This window comes from Symphalangus syndactylus, chromosome 1, assembly GCF_028878055.3.
Source record: "Symphalangus syndactylus isolate Jambi chromosome 1, NHGRI_mSymSyn1-v2.1_pri, whole genome shotgun sequence".
Classification (NCBI taxonomy): Eukaryota; Metazoa; Chordata; class Mammalia; order Primates; family Hylobatidae; genus Symphalangus; species Symphalangus syndactylus.
In genome coordinates this window covers 87,997,210-88,022,285 of record NC_072423.2, presented here as the reverse complement: position 1 = coordinate 88,022,285, position 25,076 = coordinate 87,997,210, and the positions used below count along the sequence as shown (strand labels likewise).

Genomic DNA, 25,076 nt, shown 5'->3' with positions numbered 1-25,076 from the left:
CTTGCGTAGATAATTCAACTCCACCCCAAACTGCTGAATCAGAATTTACAGAAGGATTAGGGTTTTTGTATTTTAGTCTCCAGCTGAATCTGATGTTCACTGAAGTTTGAAAAATTTTAGTCTTGGTTACTTTGCTAGATATAAAGTATCATTCATTGGTCTGTTATCAGTAGCTTAACATTAGCCTGTAGACTTAGTTAAATGATATCCCACAGCAACTGAGCTAGTCCCCTTTTTTTGTTGTTTTGTTTTGTTTTGTTTTGTTTTGTTTTGTTTTTGAGACAGAGCAGAGTTTTGCTCTGTCACACAGGCAGTAGAGCAATGGTGTGATCTCGGCTCACTGCAACCTCCGCATCCCAGGCTCAGGTGATTCTGCCACCTCAGCCTCCTGAGTAGCTGGGACTACAGGCATGCGACACCATGCTCGGCTAACTTTTTTTTTTTTTTTTTACCTTTTGTAGAGATAGGGTTTTGCCACATTGCCCAGGCTGGTCTCAAACTCCTAGACTCGTGCAATCCTCTTGCCTTGGCCTCCCAAAGTGCTGGGATTACAGGCTTGAGCCACTGTGTCCAGCCTGAGCCAGCCCTTTAAATAATTTTTATCATGATCTAAACTAGGCTGGAATTTTAACATGGTTATCACATGTACAAGTTAATTCTTGGTTAGAGTTTTTCTCTCCTTATCTTTGTCATAGCACACCTGAAAGATGAGCAAAATTTAGAATAGTCTTAAGTTCAACATAAGAAACTGATAAAAGTGGGACAAAGGATGAATATTAGTGCAAGATTCAGAATAGTAGAATATATGGGAGTGAACCTGTTATAGACTACAAGTTGAGTAATAACCATCTAAGTAATGAGTCCCCAGAAAATACAGAATACCGGAATACCTTATAAATGGTATGCTATGAAAGGGAAATTATTCTTTCATAGATCCTGGAAATGTTAGCATCTGCAGAAGAAATGAATGAGAAGTTTAGGTCTCATTGAAAAAAGTGAAGTGAGTTGGGACAAGTATATATTTAAAAGATTTGGCTGGGCACAGTGGCTTACGCCTATAATCCCAACACTGGGAGGCTGAGGCAAGTGGAGTGCTTGAGGCCAAGAGTTCAAGACCATCCTGGGCAATATGGTGAAAACCTGTCTCTACTAAAAATAGAGAAAAAAAAAAATGAGCGGGACACAGTAGTGTATGCCTGTGGTCCCAGCTACTCAAAAAAAAAAAAAAAATTCCACAAATGAAAAATGAGTTGGGGAAAAGTTCCAGTATTTGAGGTTTATCCTAGAAAATAGAAGACCAGAATAAAAAAGTAACAGCTACCTTAGAGCATGTAATTTGTAAGCAGTGTAATGGGCACTCATAATCCCACCAGACCTCTTGTGTGGAAACAAGTTTGGGAGATATTTGCTGAATACTTCTATGTGCCAGGCACTATTTTACCTCCTAGAAATACAACACCTAGTTCTAGGTGCTAAAAGATAAGAATGCAAAAATGCCTGCTTTTGTGGAGCTTACCTGCTAGGAAGAAAGCTTGGCTAAATACCGAGGCTGATTTTTACCTGTATGTTTTAAGGAGTAATAAACCACATCTCTAAATACCATTTTCCTGAAGTAATAGCTGGTTCTAGGTCTGAATCATGAAATGTACAAGATATCCTGGAATATCTAGTGCCAGAAAGCAAGGAAGTTAATAGATTATACTAGAGTCCTGTCTAAAGGATATACAAACCAACTTCAAGGGACTCATACTGGCCAAAAGTGGAATAATTTTCATCAGAAAGAACAGTTACAGCAGTAGATTGAAATATATCAAATATATTTAATGAGTTAATAATGTTAAATATATATTGATCACCTTTGGAGACTACTAGGCCATCAACTCACTGTTCAGAAAATTGGTAAATAAAAGAAAAGCGTTTATCCTACCTTTCCATTACAACCAAATGTCATGGTAATCAGAGAGTTGATAATACAAAGTTCTTTGTAGAAGAATTTTAGCTAATAAATACAAAAGAAATGATAAAATTAGAAAATAACTGTTTTTGCAAGCCTCAACAGAAAAGCAGTCAATCTAGACAGCGCTCATTACTGGCTGCTAAAAGCATTAGGTAAAAAGTGGATGGGGAACTTTACAGTGGTTGGAGCAGCCTGGCAACACCTGAACCCATTGATGAACTCAACACCTCTAAGAGTGGGACAACCAAGCACTGTGCTTTTTTTTTTTTTTTTTTTTTTTTTTAAATAAAAGGAAACGAAGTTTCCCTATGTTGTCCAGGCTTGTCTTGAGCTCCTGGGCTCAAGCAGTTTTCCCATCTCTGCTTCCTAAAATGCAGGGATTACAGGCATGAGCCACCATACCTAGCTCTTCTTGACATAATGCAATGGAAAACACGCAGTTCTATCCATGATGTTTTCTCACATGTCCCTCCCACACCCTACTGAACCTGAATCAAATAAACCTGTTATTCTGACTATCCGTTTAGGAGGTAAACAGAGGATAGCAGAACCTGCTAAGTGACACTGCCAACATGCAGTTTGCCAAATTCAAACTATAGAACCACAAATGACCCAGTTTCTTTAACAGATAAATAACAAGAGAAAAGGGCCAGTGGCAGAAGACCTGTTAGATTTTAAAAACCTTACCAGGCAAATGCAATGTGTGGATCTTGTTTGAACCATAATTAGCCCAATAATGGTTCTAATACAAACAGCTGCTAAAAGATATTTTTAAAGGCATTTGGGGGAATTTGAATTTGAAACAGATACTAGATGATATTTTAAAATTATTTCCTGAGAAATGGTCTATGAAGAAAAATTATTGTTTATTTTGTTAGGCATGATATTGTGAGAGATTTTGTTAGAAATACAAACTGATGTATTTTGGGATGAAATGATATACAGAAGGAACGTAGATTTAATAAGATTGGCGAAATGTTGATAATTTGGTTGATGTTGAAACTGGGTGGTGAGTACATGAATGTCATTATGCTGTTGTTTGTATTTTCGTGTATGTTCTAAAATGACCATAATAAAAGTTTTTTTTATTTATAGTGGTAGACCACAAAAAATATTTTACTCACCATTTGCAGGTGCCATTTAAAGTAAAACCAGCCATCACTTTATACCATTGGCATTGATTGTCTGGAAGCACTTTTGATTTCCTTTGTTGTGTTATAACCTAGTTATTTATATTAATAGTTCTGTATTTTAACCTTCCAGTTGGCTACATGACAAAAATAAATAAATGACTAGAAGGCTGGAATTCAACAGCCTTGGGTTCTGGCTCTAGCTGTGGCTATGTAACTCCAAACACTGAGTTTCTGATCACTTTATAGATTCTCTAAAAACCTATAAATATTGGCTAATTATTTCTTTTCTTCCTCATTGAGCTTTTATAAAAATAAAAGAAAATACAATTAAATCTGAAAACACTTCTTTTGAGACAGGGTGAGTCTCACCCTGTCACCCAAGCTGGAATGTGGTGGTGCAATCATAGTTCAATGTAACCTTGAACTCTTAGACTCAAGCAAACCTACCACCTCAGCCTACTGAGTAGCTGGGGACTACAGGTGAAATTTTTTTATTTGTTGTAGAGATGAGGTCTCGCTACGTTGTCCAGACTAGTCTCGAACTCCTGGCCTGAAGTGATCTTCTGCTTGGCCTTTAACCTATCTTGGAGTGCTTCTCACAGTATATTGAAATTGCCAATTAACCCGTATCTTCTCCACTATACTTTAGATCCCTGAGGTTCTGTGTCCTTTTGCCATTTGTTTTTAGCCCATGGTGCCTGGCACAGTGTAAGCATTTAAATATTTATGGATGAGTTAAAATATTGATGTTTTAGCATAAATCTTGGTACGTATTTGGGAGTGATTTTTTTTTTACACCTTTGGTTCACACAAGTCATGGTGTTTCCAATGCAAATTGAGATGAAAAAGTTCTCAGTAGATAGCTTAGAATTCATTGTTAAGACTCTAGTCATATCTGCCAGACTTGTGCCTTAAGTGGTGGAATATACAAATGAACATCCTTCCATCCATGCCCCTGATGGAGGGTAACTGAAGTAACACATGCCAGGATATAATGCTTTTATTTGTTTTTTGTAGGTGCTGCCATGCTTACTGAGTCCCTTCTCTCTCCTCCTCTATCATCTTCCATCAGTGACTATCACCAGCCTTTTGCAACAGCTAATGAACCTACCTCAAAGTGCAGCTACACCAGCACCCTCCAATCCTCACCTCACTGCTGTGCTCCAGAACAAGGTGATCTTGCCCTTTTAAGTCCTTGAACTTTGTGAAGTGTCTTAATTTGCATTATAGATTAAAATAATGGTTGCTATATCTCAAGCAACTTGGGAAAAAGGCTTCTTTCAGTCAAGAGTTACATTAAGCTCCTAGTAACAGGCTAGAAATAACAGTGTTTTCAACAAAATGGGATTTTATGTATCTAGTGTGAAATAAATTTGATTTAGTAGCTCCACAGAGTCATCAGGAATCCAGGCTTTTTCACTTTTTTTCCTCTGCCGTTCTTACCAGTGGCTTTCATGTTCATTATTCCTCATGGTCCAAGATGGCTGTGGAATTCAAGATTCAGCTTTACATCAAGAAGGACGGGTGGATGTGGAGGGCAAAAAGGTGTGGACCAGCCGTCCATCTTCCTTATTGAGACCTTTTCCAGGAGTTCTAACCAAAAACTTCTACTTACTGTTAATAGCCAGGACATTGTCACATGGCCACACCTAAGTGCAGGGAAGACTGGAAAATAACTTGTAGTTTATGCCATTGTCATGACATATAAGAGTTCTGATAATGGGTAGGAAGGCATATTAGGTAGGCAATTAGCAGTCTCTGTCATAACACTATGAATAGTAGAATCATCCATTTCATATTTTATTTGCATCAGGTTAAAGATTCAGAGATTCCTAAGGGAAACATAATATGAAATAAAGAATATGAATTTTTAGTCCTTCCCTGCTACTGTCTAGCTTTGTGACCTTGGACAGATGATATCACATTGCTGTCTGTAAGATGGAGGTGACTTCATAGAGTTGTCCTGGTACTTAAATGAGATAACAGTTGTAAGTGGTTCGATATAATGCCTGGTACATAGTAGTTACTCATTAAGGGCCATTCTGTGTACAGTAGAGATGAAAAAGTGGTCTCAAGGCCTCTTGCCCATTTGCACTAGAAAACCTGCCAAAGCATGACACTAAAGGGCAGTATATCAGAGGCAGAAGAGGTGACAGTGCCTCTAGGGTTCTGGAGTGGTCAGGAATGTGCCTGTTATTTGGTCTCTTAGTTTTAATTTTAGTAAAGGCAGTAGTATTTTTTTTCTGAGAATAACATGAAAAGGGATTTTTTTTTTTAAATCAGGGTCTGCTCTGTCACCCAGGCCAGAGTGCAGTGGCAAGATCTCGGCTCACTGCAACTTCTGCCTCCTGGGCTCAAGCCTTCCTCCCACCTCAGCCTCCCAAGTAGATGGGACTACAGGCACATGCCACCACGCACAACTAATTTGTGTATTTTTTGTAGAGGTGGGGTTTCGCCATGTTGTCCAGGCTGGTCTCTCAAACTCCTGAGCTCAAGCTATCAGCCTGCCTCGACCTCCCAAAAGTGTTGGGATTACAGGTGTGAGCTACTGCAACCGGCCATGAAGGGAAATTTTGTGGAAAAGTGAGTGAGCCTAGAAAGTTGGGATGGAATCCCAAAGTACTGCCAGCCTTCCTTTTATGATCCATTTATAGCTATGAGTCATATATTTAACCTAGACCTTCTTGTCCCTATTTGTATTTTCTTTTTCGAGACAGGATCTCACTCTGTCACCCAGGCTTCAGTGCAGTGGCATAGTCACAGCTCATTGCAGCCTCAACTTTCTGGACTCAAAGCAATCCTCCCACCTCAGCCTCTTGAGTAGCATGTGCCACCATGCCCGATTGACTTTTTTTTTTTTTTTTTTTTTTTTTTTTTGAGACAGAGCCTTGCTCTGTCACCCAGGCTGGAGTGCAATGGCGATATCTTGTCTCACTGCAACCCCTGCCTCCCAGGTTCAAGCAATTCTCCTGCCTCAGCCCCCCAGGTAGCTGAGATTACAGGTGCCCACCACCATACCAGGCTAATGTTTGTGTTTTTAGCAGAGACGGGATTTCACTATGTTGGCCAGGCTGGTCCGGAGCTCCTGACCTCACGTGATCTGCCTGCCTCAGCCTCCCAAAGTGCTGGGATTACAGGTGTGAGCCACCACACCCAGCCTCCAATTGATTTTTATATTTTTTGCAGAAACAGGGTCTCACTATGTTGCTCTGGCTGGTCTCGAACTCCTGGACTCAAGCAGTCCTGCCTCCACCTCCCAAAGTACTGGAACTACAGGCATGAGCCACCACACCCATGCCCAGCCCCCTGTTCATTTTTTTTTTTCTCTTTTGAGACGGAGTCTTGCTCTGTCACCCAGGCTGGAGTGCAGTGGCGTGATCGCAGCTCACTGCAAGCTCTGCCTCCTGGGTTCAAGCCATTCTCCTGCCTCAGCCTCCTGAGTAGCTGGGACTACAGGCACCCGCCACCACGCCTAGCTAATTTTTTGTATTTTTTAGTAGAGATGGGGTTTCACCATGTTAGCCAGGATGATCTCAATCTCCTGACCTCTTGATCCACCCGCCTTGGCCTCCCAAAGTGCTGGGATTACATGCATGAGCCTCCTCGCCCGGCCCATATTTTTATCCTATGCCCCAAAGACTATATTTCCTGATTTTACTGTCCACTAAATAAAACACATTTTTATATGTTACTTTTTTTTTTTTTTTTTGGAGATGGAGTTTCACTCATGTTGCCCAGGCTGGAGTGCAATGGTGTGATCTTGGCTCACTGCAACCTCCACCTCCCGGGTTCCAGCAATTCTCCTGCCTCAGCCTCCCAAGTAGCTGGGATTACAGGCATGTGCCACCGTGCCTGGCTAATTTTCTATTTTTAGTAGAGACGGGGTTTCACCATTTTGGTCAGGCTGGTCTCAAACTCCTGACCTCAGGTGATCCACCCACCTTGGCCTCCCAAAGTGCTGGGATTATAGGCATGAACCACCACACCTGACCATTTTTATATATTTCATACTCTAAAGCATGTTGCTGAATTTTAATTATAGATACGGTGTATACGTCTGTTTACCCTTTCTTTTTATTTTTTAGATTTTTATTAACATTCTCTCTAAGACTTTATATTTCCAGATAGAGATGTGCTTTTTAATGAAAAGTTTCTCTTTATACCATGTTTATTTCAGTTGTCCTTATTTGTATATTTTCCTACAGTTTACACCTTATTTCTCAATTCAAAATATTTTACTGTATTTAATGCTTTTTTCTTATTTTTTCCTGATTTTTAATTTCTGTACCAAAATTGGTCTTCATTGACTTTCTTTTTTAGCCTATTTCAGTTCTCATAAATAGGAGAAAAGTCAAATTCTTCATTATCCATGGCAAGGAAAAACCATCTTTTAACCTCAGCATGGGGAACAGAGAGGCGTGTTGGACACCATGACTTTCCCTTTCTGTTGACTGTGCCTGGTCATTGCTATGCCAGAATAAAGCCTGGAGGGAGACATAGCCTTTCAACTCATGCTTGTCTGATCTTTGCCTGGTTTCACAGAGAAGCACAGTAGTGAGGTTATTTTGATTTAGAGCTGTTCCCCATCTGATGCCAGGATCCCTTCAACAGTGGTGGAGGAGGTTTAGACGTAGTGTTGAGTTTGATTCCCTCTGTCTTCTCTCGTAGTTTGGCCTGTCACTGCTCCTCATCCTCCTGAGCCGTGGTGAAGACCTACAGAGTTCAGACCCTGCCACAGAATCAACGCAAAATAATCAGTGGTCAGTGTGGACTGTTTCTTCTCTTATTTTAAGTTCTTTGAGGTAATTTTTAAATTTTTTTCTCGTAATATTATTACGCGTCTTCCCTGTCAGGACGGAGGTGATGTTCATGGCAACACGAGAACTTCTACGGATTCCCCAAGCAGCCCTCGCCAAGCCAATCTCTATACCTACAAACCTAGTGTCCCTCTTTTCTCGCTATGTTGACCGGCAGAAACTGAACTTGCTGGAGACAAAACTGCAGTAAGTTTGAAACCGAAGAGTTTCACATCTCACTAAAGTTGGGACTTTAGAAGTTATGGTTGGGAGGCTGGGTGCAGTGGCTCACACCTGTAATCCCAGCACTTTAGGACACCCAGGCGGGTGGATCACTTGAGGCCAGGAGTTCCAGACCAGCCTGACCAAAATGGTGAAACCCTGTCTCTACTAAAAAATACAAAAATTAGCCAAGTGCGGTGGTGCATGCCTGTAATCCCAGCTATTCGGTAGGCTGAGGTATGAAAATCATTTAAACCCAGGAGGCAGAGATTGCAGTGAGCTGAGATCACGCCACTGCACTCCAGCCTGGGTGACAGAGCGAGACCCTGTCTCAAAAAAAATAAAAAGAAGTTATGATTGGGGTGGAGGGGGGAATAAAACTGAATTTGGTGGAAGAGATTGACTTTTTATTAACTATTTGTGTGTCGGTTAGATATAAAACACTGAGCTGGGTACAACAGAGCCTTTATAAAAGATGACCAAATGCTAAGGGAAGAGAAATATCTCGGGTGTTTTGTTACGAGAAGTCTTACAAAGATGTAACTGTAATATGAAAGATTGCCTTCTATTTTAACTCATTTATACAATTTTCCTTTCTCTCCTTTGTACCCCTAGGCTAGTTCAGGGGATACGATAAAAGATCTCCAAATGTGTCCTGTACCTGCACTGCTGCCATCACCAATGGAGTGTTTTTAATGAGGGAGGGAAGGTAGCTTTTTCCCCAAAGCGAAGTCTTGTAGGATTGATTCCTGTTTACAGGGGTTGTCTCTCTAAATGTCAGATATTTCCCCACTGCTCTATGAAATTTGGCTGGGTGATACTTCTGCTGGTTTCTTTACCTTCTATGTTACAGTTCTGCATGTCCTACTTTTACTCAGTTCTGTTTTGCATTTTCTTTGCCCTAGAGACACAAGTGTAATCTCTCCCTTTATCCCTCCACTACTCCACCTCAGAGTAGATTGTAGCCTGCCAAAGGATTCCTTCCCTCATCCTATTGAAGTTGTTTTTTCATTGCCCCATATTAATATGACTATAGAAGAACCAATTAAGTAGAGATCAAGATATACACACACACGTAGATACACACACACACACACACACCCCATACATGTATTTATGTGGTCTTCAGAGGGTCCTTAAAGAATGAATTTTAGATTGAAAAATATTTAGTTGTCTCATTACCTCTTCTAAACACAAACCAGCTGATGTATTTTAATCTGTTTCTGTTCTATCTTGTAATTAATTTGGTGGGTTCTACTTGTTTTAACATAAATAAAGAGTATGCAGCACGTTTAATAAAATCAGAACTCTTAATTGGCTTATGCCCAGGTCTAGGCTGAGAAGTCCTTTTTCTTCTTCCCACCTTTATTTCCTTAGTTTCTGTCCACCTTAATCGAAACAGCACATGGTTATGTCTTTTTCCTGCTACAATTACAGGGTACTTGAGCCTTTCCCCTCAAGTGCATTTGAAGTCACCCAGGATGATCCTCACTAGTAGCCTGCTTTGGCAATGTGGCCTTTTGCACACTTGCCCTGTCTTCCTGAGACTACTTCAGTAAGCCATGCTTCCTTCTTCCCCACTTTTATTTGGTGTCATGAATAGAAACTTCCATATGTAACCATGGAAGCTAAGTTTGGCCTGCTTTGCTTTTTAGTCTCCACACCATGGGCAGAACTGCTGTCTTTACTATTTCATCTCACCCAAGTCTCGTTCCCAGGGAGCCAGGGGCCTGGGTTTGAATAATTGCAGGGCCAGCCTGCCGTGATCTTTCTCACTTACTCCTCTCCCATTCAGCAGTCAACCAGACTAAGGAGTTTTGATCCCTAGTGATTACAGCCCTGAAGAAAATTAAATCTGAATTAATTTTACATGGCCTTCGTGATCTTTCTCACTCCTCTCCCATTCAGCAGTCAACCAGACTAAGGAGTTTTGATCCCTAGTGATTACAGCCCTGAAGAAAATTAAATTTACATGGCCTTGGTGATCTTTCTGCTGTTCTTACCTTTTCGAATGTAGTTGGGGGGTGGGGGGGACAGGTTGTGGTATTTAAAGAGAATAAACATTTTGCACATACATGTATTGTACAACAGTAAGATCCTCTGTTAAAACCAGCTGTCCTTGTTCTCCATCTCCGTTTCTTCCCATGCTGTAACCCCAGGCTCCGCCAGCTGTTCCCCAGTGATGTTACCTAGCTTCCCTCTACCATCATCTACTGACCATTTCCACTACACGCCTTTCCTACCTTCCCTTCACAACCAATCAAGTAAATACTTGATTATTATCTCCTCCTTACTGTGCTTTATCTTTTTTGTTTGGTTCTAATTAATGAAAATAAAAGTTTCTAAATTTACATTTTTATAGGGTATTGTAAATAAAAACAAATTGTATACTTAAAAATGAGTGCCTGCATTTCTACTTTGAGTTCATACTCTGAAAATGATTTTTATGTTTCTAGCATATTTAGATAGACTGGCAACTTCTTGATGTTGGGGATTAAAGATATTATTACCTATATTTTTAGGTTTTTAATTTTGTTGCAAAGGAGACAAATATTTTTATATAATAACTTTTCTTTAAAAATCGAAGATGCTTTCAGTTTCTCCTCCCCCCATTTTAACTATACGACAAAATTATAAATTGTAGTAGATAAACTAATTTGTCTTCTCCATCCTGCCCATCTCTAGGCATTGAGGAATCTGTCCCCCTTTAAGAGACTCTTGTAGCCCAATGAGGCATTCAGCTGCCTTCATGGATAGTATTTACTTAGTTCTGAGCATATTGTATTTCAAAACTCATCTCTCCAAAGGAGATGGGAAAAGGTCATTCTTTATAGTAAATTTATTTTTATTATTTCAGACTTGAGTATCATTTTTACTCTAAAATGCTCAAGATAAAAGATTCAGCAAACACATAGAAAGGGGCAAAAAAAAAGTGGGGTTTTGTTTTCAAGACAGGGTCTCTGTCGCTCAGGCTGGAGTGTAGTGGCACAGTAGCACAATCACCACTCACTGCAGCCTTGATCTCCCAGGCTCAAGTGATCCACCTCAGCCTCCCGAGTAACTGGGACTACAGGTGTGCACCACCACACCTGGCTAATTTTTGCACTTTTTGTAGAGTCGGGATCTCCCTATGTTGCCCAGGCTGGTCTCGAACTCCCAGGCTCAAGTGATCTTCCCACCTTGGCCCCCCAAAATGCTGGGAGTACAGGCGTGAATCACTGCACTCAGACTGAAGGTTTTTTTCTTTTTTTGAGACAAGTTTCTCTGTCACCCAGGTTCCAGTGCCGTGACACAATCATGGCTCACTGCAGCCTCTACCTCCCAGGCTCAAGCAGTTCTCCCACCTCAGCCTCCCAAGTAGCTGGGACTACTACAGGCGGGTGCCATCATGCCCAGCTAATTTTTTTTATTTTTAGTAGAGATGAGGTCTCGCTACGTTGCCCAGGCTGGGCTCAAAACCCTGGCTCAAGGGATTCTTCTGCCTTGGCCTCCCAAAGTACTGGATTACAGGAGTGAGCCTCCAAAGTTTTACATGATAAAGAGGAAATAATTTAACATTATTAGGTGCCTACCTACATAAAGCTTATTTTTCTTCCTGATGAGGAGATGGGTTCCTTGAGGTTCAGTAGCTTGTGGAGGTGATACAGGTAATGGGCAGCAGAGCAGGAAACTCATACAGCATACTATTGCTGTAAGGAAATAAAATTATCTTCCAGTAAAAGATTTATTCACACCTCTTAACATGAAACAACACAAGGTGTTATTAGATAGCCCTGCTTTGTTAGAGTGGACTGGGCCAAGGATGCCCCTACCTTCACAGAAGACTAGACTGTAAATGTCAGACGTGAAGAAATTCCTAGAGATCATGTAGCCCAGTCCTCACAATTTGAGGAAGCCAAATCTCTGAGAGTGCAGTGACTTGCCCAAGGTGCCACAGGTGGCTAGTAGTAAAGCCAAGAAAAAAACTCATGTGAGGCCAGGTGCAGTGGCTCATGCCTGTAATCCCAGCACTTTGGGAGGCCAAGGCAGGCGGATCACCTGAGGTCAGGAGTTTGAGACCACCCTGGCCAACATGGTGAAAACCCATCTCTACTAAAATTACAAAATTAGCCAGGCATAGTGGCACATGCCTGTTAATCCCCACTACTCGGGAGGCTGAGGCAGAAGAATCAACTTGAACCCCAGAGGTGGAGGTTGCAGTAAGCTGAGATTGCGCCACTGCACTCCAGCCTGGGGAACAAGAGCAAAACTCCGTCTCAGTCTCAAAAAAAGAAGAAAAATTTGTACATGGGATTTTACTATGTTGCCCAGGCTGGTCTCAAACTACTGGGTTCAAGTGATTCTCCTGCCTTGAGAATCACTTGCCCAAAGTGTTGGGATTACAGGCATGAGCCACTGTGCCTGGTCACAAATGCACAAATGACTTTTAAAAGTCCTGAGCCACTACACCTGGCCCTGGGCAACATAGTAAAATCCCATGTACAATTTTTTTATTATTTCTTAAAAAGTAATTTGTAAACCTCAGAGTAACTAATGAGGACAATAGTAACTTCCAAAAAAAGTGATGCACTAAAGTAATTTACAAGAATATGGCACAGAGTTGAAAACTGATACTAATGCATGTAATGTCCTATGTAAGAAAAAGAACCTGATAAATAATACATAGGTAATAAACTCTAATGGGTAATAGGCCTTGTGAATAAACGTTCACAAAATAAAGTGCAAGTGAATAATATTAAGAACCTCACCCCCACTGGTAATCAGAGAAGTAAAAAGTAAATGTTTTTATCCTACCAAATTAATAAAAACTTTAAAAATAATGTTAGTGAGAATTTGGGGCTGCCACTCACTGGCGGGGGTAAATGTCTACGTTTCTGGAAAGTGCTTTCACAGTGTGGAGCACTTCAAAGTATTCTTAGCCTTTGAACAATTACTTTGGCTTTAGAAATCTAAGAAAATATAACAAAGCAATGGTACTTACCACAGCTTTCCTTATTTTTATTTTTTGAAGACAAAATCTTGCTCTGTTGCCCAGGCTTTGGTGCAGTGGTGCAGTCATAGCTCACTGCAGCCTTGAACTCCTGGCCTCAAGCAATCCTCCCACCTCAGCCTCACAAGTAGCTGGGACTACAGACACATGCCACCCTGCCCAGCTAATTATTTTATTTTTTGTAGAGACAGGGTCTTGCTCTGTTACCCAGGCTGGTCTCAAACCTGGCTTGGCCTCCCAAATGATTCATTAGAGGCATAAGCCATTTCACCCAGTCAGCTTTACTTACAATAAAAAAATTAGAAATAATCTAAATGTTCAACATTACAATAATGGTTAAGTAAACAATGATCCATGTGTTGTGGACAATTAGGCAGAATATTGGGCTAGGTGCAGTTGCTCATGCTTGTAATCCCAGCACTTTGGGAGGGAAGACTTTGCAAGACTTTGTCTCTGCAAAAAAATTTAAAAATTAGCCAGGCGTGGTGGCATGTGCCTGTAGTCTCAGCTAACTCAGGAGGCTGAGGCAGGATTGCCTGAGCCCAGGAGTTCGAGGCTATGATAAGATTCAGCCTGGAAGACAGAGCAAGAAGACCCTGTCTAGAAAAATTTAAAAAGGCAGAATATTTAATCATGGAAAATATTTTATATAGTATGGTGAAGAAACATATGCTTTGAATCCAATTTTTAAGAAAATGCATATACGAAGAAAATATTGGAAAGATATTTTTCTAAAGATTACTGGTATCTGTAGGTGATGGGATTACGGAGAACTTTCTTTTCCTTTTGGCTTTTCAATAATTTTCAAAATTTCTATAGAGAAAACGTATTATGTTCTTAGAAGAAAAAATATTTTTCAAGAAAAAGTTGTTTTTGAAGAATTTAGTTGCATAGGAAAATGTGAGAATATAACGTTAAGTAAAAAATAGGTTCTGTATATGTACATGACAATCTCTGTGGAGTAAAAAATATACGGGAGGCTAGGCGTGGTGGCTCACGCCTGCAATCCTAGCACTTTGGGAAGCCAAGGCAGGCAGATCACATTAGATCAGGAATTCGAGACCAGCCAGGCCAATATGGCAAAACCTCATCTCTACTAAAAATACAAAAATTAGCTGGGCATGGTGGTGTGCACCTTTAATCTCAGCTACTAGGGAGGCTGGGGCTGATAATCACTTGAACCCAGGAGGTGGAGGTTGCAGTGAGCCAAGATTGTGCCACTGACCTCCAGCTTGGGCAACAGAGTGATACCCCGTCTCAATATATGTATATAGATAGATACAGATACAGATATACATATAGATATAGATATATATGGGCGAGAAGAGTGAAATCAAAGATGACCAAATAGTGGTTGCCTTTAAGGGAAAGGGCTGTGGAGGATTTTGTGTGTAGGTGATTGTTCCTGCTTTTTCATATTTTCCCAATTTGTCTTCAATGAGCATGTATTATAACCTTAAAAGGGGGATATTATCTTAAAACTGCTAAACATAGTAGCTATTTCTAGTGAAAAAATAAGTCCTAACTTTTTTTTTTTTTTTTTTTTTTTTGAGACAGAGTCTCGCTCTGTTGCCCAGGCTGGAGTGCAGTGGCGCGATTTCGGCTCACTGCAACCTCTGCCTCCCAGGTTCACGCTATTCTCTTGCCTGAGCTTCATGAGTAGCTGGGACTACAGGCGCCCGCCACCATGTCCGGCTAATTTTTGGTATTTTTAGTAGAGTCAGGGTTTCACCATGTTAGCCAGGATGGTCTCGATCTCCTGACCTCGTGATCCGCCCGCCTCGGCCTCCCAAAGTGCTGGGATTACAGGCGTGAGCCACCGCGCCTGGCCAATAAGTCCTAACTTTTTAATGATCGCCATTCTGACTGGCGTGAGATGGTATCTCATTGTAATTTTGATTTGCATGTATCTAATGACCAGTGATGATGAGCAGTTTTTTTTTTTTTTTTTAGACGGAGTTTCACTCTTTTTGCTCAGGCTGGAGTGCAATGCATGATCTTGGCTCACCACAGCCTCCACCTCCTGGGTTCAAGCAATTCTCCTGCCTCAGCCTCCTGAGGCATGCACCACCATGGCCGGCTAATTTTGTATTTGTAGTATAGACGGGGTTTCGCCATGTTGGCCAGGATGTTCTCGATTTCCTGACCTTGTGATCTGCCCGCCTCAGCCTCCCAAAGTGCTGGGATTACAGGCATGAGCCACTCCACCTGACCTCTGCTATAAACATTTAAGATGATATACCAAGTGTGAGATCAAAGAACCACTTTAACAAATCCCCAAATACAGCTTCTATATTTACACTAAATTGCATTTTTTCCAAACTGTGGCTGTTAAATCACCCAAGTTGCCCTGCTAAACATTAGGAAGGACAAGGCATGACTTTCTGAACTTTTTTTTTTTTTGAGACAGAATCTCACCCTGTCGCTCAAGCTGGAGTGCAGTGGCATGATTTTGGCTCACTGCAACCTCTGCCTCCTGGGCTCCAGCGATTCTCCTGCCTCAGCCTCTCGAGTAGCTGGGATTACAGCTACTGAGATTATGCCCAGCTAATTTTTGCATTTTTAATGGAGATGGGGTTTCACCATGTTGGACAGGCTGGCTTCGAACTCCTGACCTCAAGTGATCTGCCTGCCTTGGCCTCCCAAAATGCTGGGATTACAGGCATTAGCCACTGCGCCTGGCCAGCTTTCTGAATTTGACAGCCATCTACTTTTTGGGGGCTGTGAAGTTCATTGTGTGAGAAGCAAAACTGGGAAGACTGAAGGGGTGTTGTATTTTTCCTCCCCTCCCAGCTATGCTTAAATACATTTAATATTGTGGTCCCTGAGAACTTAGTATGTGGGTTTTTAGGAAACAAGTCTTAGTCTGGGAAATCAGTATCTTAAAATCACCTAATAGCATTTTTACCTTCTTCCTTCTTGCATCAGAAGGCAAGTTGTGAATAGATTGCAGGTCTCATGACAGCCTCTGCTTTGCTTCTTATTTTGCAAATGTTGCATGTAAGGCTGTTCTGAGGAACTTGTTTATTATTCAACATGACTCTCCAAGCTCCCAGTTCAGCCAAGTTCGTTCTCCAAAGCAATATTAACCAAAATTAGACTTCAGATCTGTGAAATATCTAGCAGGGAGCTAGGTAATCAGTGACACATGTACTTTGCCAGTTGTGAATATAAAATTTATTAAATTGCTTAGATTGCACTACTCTAACAAATGAGAAACAAATCTGCATATAACTAACAAAAGGAAGGTTTCTCAAATTTGACCCCCCAGAAGAAACACTGCTAACAGTTTAGCGTATTGTTCTCCAAGTGATGTGTGCATGTACATGCATACATAGATAGAATTATAGTTTTACATTTTTCTCTCTTAATACATCACGGGCATCTTTCTGTGTTGGTATATAGAGAGCTACCCTGTTCTTTTCTTTTTGATACAGGGTCTTGCTCTGTTGCCCAGTCTGGAGTGCAGTGGTGTGATCATGTCTCACTAGACCCCCAACCTCCACCTCAGCCTCCTGAATAGCTGGGAAAAAAGATGTGCACCACCATGCCTGGCTAATTATTTTATTTTTTGCAGAGACAAGGTCTTGCTTGTTGCCCAGGCTGGTCTCAAACTCCTGGGCTCATTCAGTCCTCCCAGCCTGGCCTCTCAAAGTGCTGGGATTACAGGCGTGAGACATTGTACCCAGTCCCCTGTTCTTTTTCATAGTTGTATAGTATTCCACTGTGTGCCATTATGCCATCATTTATCTGATTGTTCTCCTGTTAATAGGATTCAATCTTCAAATACTTTTTTTCAGTTACTGTTGTTCATCTAACAGTAACAAAGGTAAACCCACAATGTCACATTTCCATAGTTATTTTATAGTGTACAAAGAACACATTCATGTTCCAATTCAGTCTTCTCTATAACCTTTTGAAGCAGGATGGGCAACTATAATTGTACAGTACCAAAACTAGATCAGCAAGACCTTCCAGCTGGTAAGGTCTAAAACTGGGATTTAAACCTTAAGTTTTGAGCTCCATTTCTAGTGTCTTGGCTGCAAGAAGGCTCCTATTCCTAGACCCAAGCTTCAGAGGAGCAGCTGAAAAGCTGCGAGGCTTTAACATTGCATCTGCAAACTCTTCTGATTGAATTTTAATGCCTTCATTTGCAGTAAGCAGATTAGACAATTGCCTCTCAGTAATGTCAAAAAGGGAGCAATTCAGGTTGTAATTATCAGAACGAATTGCAATATATAAGGATCAGAGTCACAGCAATGCAGCTGTCAAGCATCTCTATGGTCTTTTTTATTTAAACATCATCTAGGGAGGGAAAAAAAAGAGCTCCTTGCCTCCACTCTTCCTCATTCCCAGTATTTTGAAATGTATTTTTTACATTAGATATATTGTCACAGCAATTATTTTTTCATAAATTCACTGCATTAATATGGGAGCTTCACAAATACGGAAATAGTCTGTCTTGTTCACGGCTGTACTGCAAAGCCCAGCACAGAGTCAACACCTCGCAGACATCCAACAAATACCTGGTCATGAAATAGTTTTGTTATTAAGAAACAAAGCTGTCCAGACGCAGTGGCTCACACCAGTAATCCCAGCACCTGTAATCCCAATTTAAAATTCAAGGCTGGGCACAGTGTCTCATATTTGTAATCCCAGCACTTTGGGAGACTGAGGTGGGCAGATCACTTGAGGTCAGGAGTTTGAGACCACCCTGGCCAATATGGTGAAACCCTGTCTCTACTAAAAATATGAAAATTAGCCAGGTATGGTGGCTTGCACCTGTAGTCCCAGCTACTTAAGAGACTGAGGCAGGAGAATCGCTTGAACCTGGGAGACAGAGGTTGCAGTGAGCTGAGATTGCACCACTGCACTCCAGCCTGGGCAACAGGGCAAGACTCCATCTCAAAAAAAAGAAAAAGAAAAGAAAACGAAACAAAGCTTAGCTGGGTGCAGTGGCTTACCCTTTTAATCCCAGCACTTTGGGAGGTTGAGGCAGGAGGATCACTTGAGCCTAGGAGTTCAAGACCAGCCTGGGCAACATAGTGAGACCCCCATCTCTACAAAAAATTTTTAAAAATTAGCCAGGCATGGTGGCACATGCCTATAGTCCCAGCTACTTAGGAGGCTGAGGTGGGAGGATCACGAGCCCAGGAAGTTGAGGCTGCAGTGAGCTGTGATTGCTCCACTGCACTCCAGCTGACAAATGAGACCCTATCTCACAAAAACGAAGGAAGGAAGGAGGGAAGGGAGGAAGGAAGGAAGGAAAGAAGGAGGGAGGGAGGGAGGGAGGGAGGGAGGGAGGGGAGGGGAGGGGAGAGGAGAAGGCTGGGCATGATGGCTCACACCTGTAATCCCAGCAATTTGGGAGGCCAAAGCGGTGGATCATATGAGGTCAGGAGTTTGAGACCAGCCTGCCAACATGGTGAAAACCCGTCTCTACTAAAAAGATAAAAAATTAGCTGGGCATGGTGGTGGCAGCTGTAATCCCAGCTACTTGGGAGGCTGAGGCAGGAGAATCGCTTGAGCCTGGAAGGTGGAGGTTGCAGTGAGCCGAGATCATGCCACTGCACTCCAGCCTGGGTGACAGAGTGAGACCCTGTCTCAAAAAAAAAAAAAAAAAAAAAGAAAGAAAGAAAAGAAAAGAAAAAGAAGCAAACAAACAGAGCTTAAAGAGATTATTTAGAGAATAGAGCTCGATGTAATAAATTGGTCTGTGTTTATGAGACTCATTTCAAAATACATTGTCACTCATTTTATCACAACAACCCCTAGATCAGGAACAATTTGATCATATAAGTCAGTTAAGCTCTTGTATGTCCCACATTACTCCAGATACAGTGGTGACAAAGACAAACTAAACCCGTATTCTGGTGCAGTTTGCATTCTGAGGGGGATACTTACAATGATAAGTGCTAAGAAAAGAACAAAGTGATTCGAGTGGGGGAGATGTGCTTGTACTGTAGACAGAGTAGCAAGGAAGGGCTCAATAAGCAGGTGACATTCAAGCAGACATCTGAATTATGAGAAGAGACAGATATGCAAAGGTCTAGGAAAAGCATCCTAAGCAAAATAAAGAAGGTAGCCAAGCCTCTGAGATGAAAATGAGTTTGAGTTCAAGGAACCACAGAAAGTCAACGTTGTTAGAGCGAATGGAGTGGGGCAGAGAGTGACCACACAGGGTCTTGAAGGGATTTATTCTTATTGCAATGGGAAATCTTTGCAGAGTTTTAAGTAAAAAACACAAAATGTCCTATGACTTATACTTTTAAAGATCACTCTGCTGTATGGAGATGGAAATAAACAAAAAAAGGGAGCACTTATCAGAGAGCCTCATATTATCACTGGTCTACAGGATGAATCTGGGCCTTTAAAAGGCAAAGTGACTGAGGGAACAATTTTTTTAAACATAGATTTAGCAACAAGCAAAAAACAAATATTCCAATTTAAAAATGGGCAAAGGACATGAACAGATACTTCTCAAAACAAGACAGAAAAATGGCCAACAAACATGAAAAAATGCTCATCATCATTAATCATCAGAGAAATGCAAATCAAAACCACAATGAGGTACCATCTCACACCAGTCAAAATGACTATTATTAAAAAGTGAAAAAAAATATCAGATGCTGGCAAGGCTGTGGAATGCTTGTACCCTGCTGGTGGGAATGCAAATTAGTTCAGCCACTGTGGAATGCAATTTGGAGATTTCTCAAAGAACTTAAAACAGAATTACCATCTGACCCAACAATTCCATTACTGGGTATATACCCAAAGGAATATAAATCATTCTACCAAAATGATACATGCACACAAATGTTCCTCTCAGCACTATTCACAATAGCAAAGGCATAGAATCAACCTAGGTGCCCATCAACAATGGTGGATTGGATAAATAAAATGTGGTACATATACATCATGGAATACTACACAGCCATGAAAAAGAGCAATATGATGTCCTTTGCAGGAACATGGATGCATCTAGAGGCCATTGTCCTAAGTGAGTTAATGCAGAAACAGAAAACCAAATACTGCATGTTCTCACTTACAAGTGGGAGCTAAACAATGAGTACTCATGGACATAAAATTGGAACAGTAGACACTGGGGACTTCCAAAAGTGGGGAGAAGGGTGGACATGGGCTGAAAAACTATTGGATACTATGCTCACTACCTGGGTGACAGGATCATCTATACCTCAGACCTCAACATCACACAATACACTTGTAACAAACTTGCACATGTACCCTCTGAATCCAAAATGAAAGTTGGAAAAAAATACATTTAAGACTGGCCGGGCGCGGTGGCTCACGCTTGTAATCTCAGCACTTTGGGAGGCCGAGGCGGGCGGATCACGAGGTCAGGAGATCGAGACCACGGTGAAACCCTGTCTCTACTAAATGTACAAAAAAAATAAGCCGGGCGTGGTGGCGGGCGCCTGTAGTCCCAGCTACTCAAGAGAGGCTGAGGCAGGAGAATGGCGTGAACCTGGGAGGCGGAACTTGCAGTGGGCCGAGACTGCGCCACTGCACTCCAGCCTGGGCGACAGAGCAAGACTCCGTCTCAAAAAAAAAAAAAAAAAAAAAAAAATACATTTAAGACAACAGTTACTTTTGGAAGTGTTTAGGGGCTGGTATTGGGATAGGATGTAGCAAACTGGTCATTTTGTATTTCTTATGTTGAGTGGTGCATTAAGCAGTATTGCTTTGACTATTGTGCTTTGTAAGTTTCACATATCATATGTATCCTCTGTATGTTATGGGCTAAATTGTGTCCACCCTCAAAACTCTTATGTTGAAGTCCTAACCCCCGTACCTCAGAATGTCACTCTATTTGAAAATGGGTTCTTTAAAGAGTTAATTAAGTTAAAATGTAATAGGCTTCTGTTTGAAGGAAGGAAGAAAATAAGAGAGAGAGAACACGTACATGATGTGTCCAAGATTGCAGTGAGTGAGCGGCAGACAAAGAAAGCCTGATTACAATCATTTTCTATCATTTCTCTATCCCACAAAGAATAAGGAGACATGTTGTGTGTGACTTCCAAAAATTCTCCCTAAGGGGAAGGCACTACACTTTTGTCCTCTTTACTTCCCTCTTCTTGCTGCTTAGAATGCAGATGTAATGACTGAAGCTCTAGCAGCCACTCTGGGGCAAAAGGTAATAACAGAAACAACGTACAATGGGGAGAAAGAAGTCTGTGTCTGGCCAGGCAAGGTGGCTCAGGCCTGTAGTCCCAGCACTTTGGGAGGCCAAAGCAGACGGATCACTGGAGTCCAGGAGTTCAGGACAAGCCTGGGAAACATAGCAAGACCCCATCTCTACTAAAAATGCCAAAAAAAAAAAAAAAAATAGTCATGAGGCTGAGGTGGGAGGATCCCTTGAGACTGGGAGGTCGAGGCTGCAGTGAGCCAAGACTGAACCACTGCACTCCAGCCTGAGCAACAGACTGAGACCCTGGCTCAAAAAAAAAAAAAAAAAAGCTATGTCTCTGAAGACTTCCTTGAGCCACCATTCCAACCTTGAGCTTCCTATCCTGGGATTTCTTTCCTGTATGAGAAAAAACTATTATGGGTTTAAACCAGTGTAAATTGGGCCTCTGTTACTTCCAAATAAACCTAATCCCAATTATTATGAAGGACTTTTTCAATCATTTGGTACAGGTTGAGCATCTCTAATCTGAAAATCTGAAATCCAAAATACTCCAAAATCTGAAACTTTTTGAGTGCTGACATGGTGCTCAAAAGAAATGCTCATTGGAGCATTTCAGGTTTAGAATTTTCAGATTAGGGATGCTGAACCAGTAAGCACTCTATATATAATGGAAATATTCCAAAATCCAAAAATAAAATCAGAAATCTGAAATTCTTCTGGTCCCAAGCATTTCAGATAAGGGCTATTCAACCTGTATTAGAGTTCATTAAGTGTAATTAGACAATTTTTTTATTTAATTTTATTTTATTTTATTTTACTTTATTTTGAGACAGGATCTCACTCTGTCGCCCAGGCTGGAGTGCAGTAGCGTGATCTCAGCTCACTGCAACCTCCACTTCCCGGGTTCAAGCCATCCTCTCACCTCAACCTCCCAAGTAGCTGAGACCATAGGCACATGCCACCATGCCCGGCTAATTTTTTTTTTTTTTTTTTTGAGATGGAGTCTTGCTCTGTTGCCCAGGCTGGAGTGAAATGGGGCCATCTCAGCTCACTGCAACCTCCACCTCCCGGGTTCAAGCAATTCTCCTGCCTCAGCCTCCTGAGTAGCTGGGATTACAGGTGCCCGCCACTGCACCCAGCTAATTTTTGTATTTTTAGTAGAGACAGGGTTCCACCATGTTGGCCAGACTAGTCTTGAACTCCTGACCTCAGGTGATCCACCCTCCTTGGTCTCCGAAAGTGATGGGATTACAGGCCTGAGCTACCGTGCCTGGCCTAAGTTTTGTATTTTTAGTAGAGACAGGGTTTCACCATGTTGGCCAGGCTGGTCTCGAACTCCCAACCTCAGGTGATCCACCCGCCTCAGTCTCCCAAAGTGCTGGGATTACAAACGTGAGACACTGTGCCCACCCTTGAATTTTAAGTTATTACAAATTCTAGGGAATTCTAGCAGCTCTAGCAGCCACCTTAGGGCAAAAGGTAATAACAGAAACAATATACAAAGGAGGAGAAAGAAGTCTGTGTCTGGCCAGGCATGGTGGCTCAGGCCTGTGGTCCCAGCACTTTCGGAGCCTGCATTTTCTCTGTGAAGTGCAAAGCATGATTATCAGCTGTGAAACAGAAGGGTTTGTGTGACATTTGGTTTAATTTTGATGACAGAAAATATAATACATCTCGGCTCCTAATTTAACTATTTGAATTGTTTTGTTTGTTTTGAGACGAGGTCTCACTCTGTTGCCCAGGCTGGAGTGCAGTGGCATGATCTCAGCTCACTGCTGCCTCCATCTCCCAGGCTCAAGAGAGCCTCCCCCAGCCTCCTGAGTAGCTCAGCCTCACAGGCATGAGCTACCACACCCGGCTAATGATTTGTATTTTTTGTATAGATGGGGTTTCACCACGTTGCCCAGGCTGAGCTCGAGTGATCTGCCCACCTCAGCCTCCCAAAATTCTGGGATTACAGGCATGAGACATTGCACCCAGCACCTCGAATTGTTTGTTGTTGTTTTAAAAATGACTCCAAGGCACAAGTAATATCGGACTATAGCCCTATTCATATCTGTGTTTGAGTGTTAGCTTCACCTTTGCAAGTTACTTTATTCATGAATCTCAGTTTCTCTCCCTGTAAAAGGGGTGGTAGAACAAGTGGGATTATGTCAAAAAAATCAATATTTGTGAAAGTGCTTAACACTCAATAAAAGCTGGCATCCATTCATTATATTATTTTTACCTCATATAAAGTCCCAGTATTTCCAGGTTTTTCTATGGTATGTCTAATGCCCTCAAGAAAGACATGTCGGTCCTCTTAGGGTTAGTTATGTTGTGCTACAAAGATAGTCTTGCATAATTAGTAATTACAGTCAGCATTTATGATTTACCATATGCCAGACACATTTGATGTATTTTTATTTAATCCTTCCCCAAAACCTTGAGAAAAAGATGCTGTTAGTACGGTCATAAGGAAACTGGTGAGAGGTTAAGTAAACAGCCCAAGATTGCATCACTTAGCCAAAACAGGATTTGAAGCGAGGTGGTCAAGATCTGTGGTACATCTACATAATGCGATACATAGAGGAAACTTAAATGCATACTACTAAGTGAAAGAAGCCAATTTTATTTTATTTTATTTATTTTTTAAAACAGAGTCTCGCTCTGTCACCCAGGCTGGAGTGCAGTGGCACGATCTTGGCTCACTGCAACCTCCCCTTCCTGAGTTCAAGCGATTCTCCTGCCTCAGCCTTCTGAGTAGCTGGAACTACAGGCACATGCTGCCACGCCCAGCTAATTTTTGTATTTTCAGTAGAGACGGGGTTTCACCACGTTGGCCAGGATGGTCTCAATCTCTTGACCTTGTGATCCACCCGCTTCAGCTGCCCAAAGTGCTAGGAATACAGGCGTGAGCCACCAGGCCTGGCAAGAAGCCAATTTTTAAAAGGCTTCTTTTCAAACTATAGTCAGCCCTCCATATCTGTGGGTTCTGCATCCACGAATTCAACCAAGGATCAAAAATATTCTCCCAAAAAGAGATGCTTGTGCCTGTACTGAACATGTACAGACTTTTATCCTGTCATTATTCCCTAAACAATATAGGATAACAACTATTTACATAGCATTTACATTGTATTGGGTATTAGAAGTAATCTAGAGATAATTTAAAGTATAAGAGAAGATGTGTATAGGTTATATGCAAATACTGTGCCATTTTGTATAACAGATTTGACCATCTGTGGATTTTGGTATTTGCAGAGAATCTTGGAACCAATTCCCCATGGATACTGAAGGACAAATGTATGTGTGTGATTCAAACTATAAGACATTCTGGAAAAGGCATAACTATGAAGACAGTAGAAAGATCACTGGTTGCCAAGAGTTAAGGAAAAAGGAAGAATGAATAGGTGGAGCAGAAAGGTTTTTTAGGACAATAAAACTAATCTGTATGATATTATAATCCTGGATAAATGTCATTATACGTTGTCAAAACCCATAGAATTTACAACGCCAAATAAACACTAATGTAAACTATGGGTTTTGGGTGGATAATGATGTGTCAGTGTAGATTCATCAATTTTAACAGTTACACCACTCTGGATGTTGGTAGTAGGAGAGGCTGTGCATGGAACTCTCTATAATTTCAGCTCAATTTTGCTGTGAATCTAAAACTGCTCTAAAAAATATAGTCTATGTAAAAAAAAAAATCATGAAGGCAAAAATATCCAATATATTGGAGTCTGGCAGGTGAACCAGTATGGACTGAAAAGAGTTGTAAAAAGCGGGACAGGAAAGCATGATTAGGACCTGGTAGGGAAGGGCCTTAGATGGCAAAGTGAGCTAT

The 25,076-nt window shown here is 41.4% G+C and overlaps 1 protein-coding gene across 4 annotated transcripts in view; it reads left to right on the top strand.

The window, feature by feature from the left end:
• The window catches only part of PATL1 (PAT1 homolog 1, processing body mRNA decay factor), a 46,193-nt gene extending 21,434 nt beyond the window's left edge, over window positions 1-24,759 (top strand). For 2 of the 4 annotated variants that reach the window (XM_063629750.1, XM_055270992.2), the window contains 4 exons: window positions 4,108-4,263; window positions 7,759-7,850; window positions 7,944-8,093; window positions 8,724-10,506. In XM_063629750.1, the coding sequence (XP_063485820.1) occupies window positions 4,108-4,263; window positions 7,759-7,850; window positions 7,944-8,093; window positions 8,724-8,745 (420 nt within the window). In that variant the 3' untranslated portion in view covers window positions 8,746-10,506. Of the gene's footprint in view, window positions 1-4,107; window positions 4,264-7,758; window positions 7,893-7,943; window positions 8,094-8,723; window positions 10,507-24,490 lie in introns of those variants that run through there. The other 2 variants (XM_055270906.2, XM_055270804.2) reach the window with 2 other exon arrangements.
• Window positions 24,760-25,076: the final 317 nt, after the last annotated feature.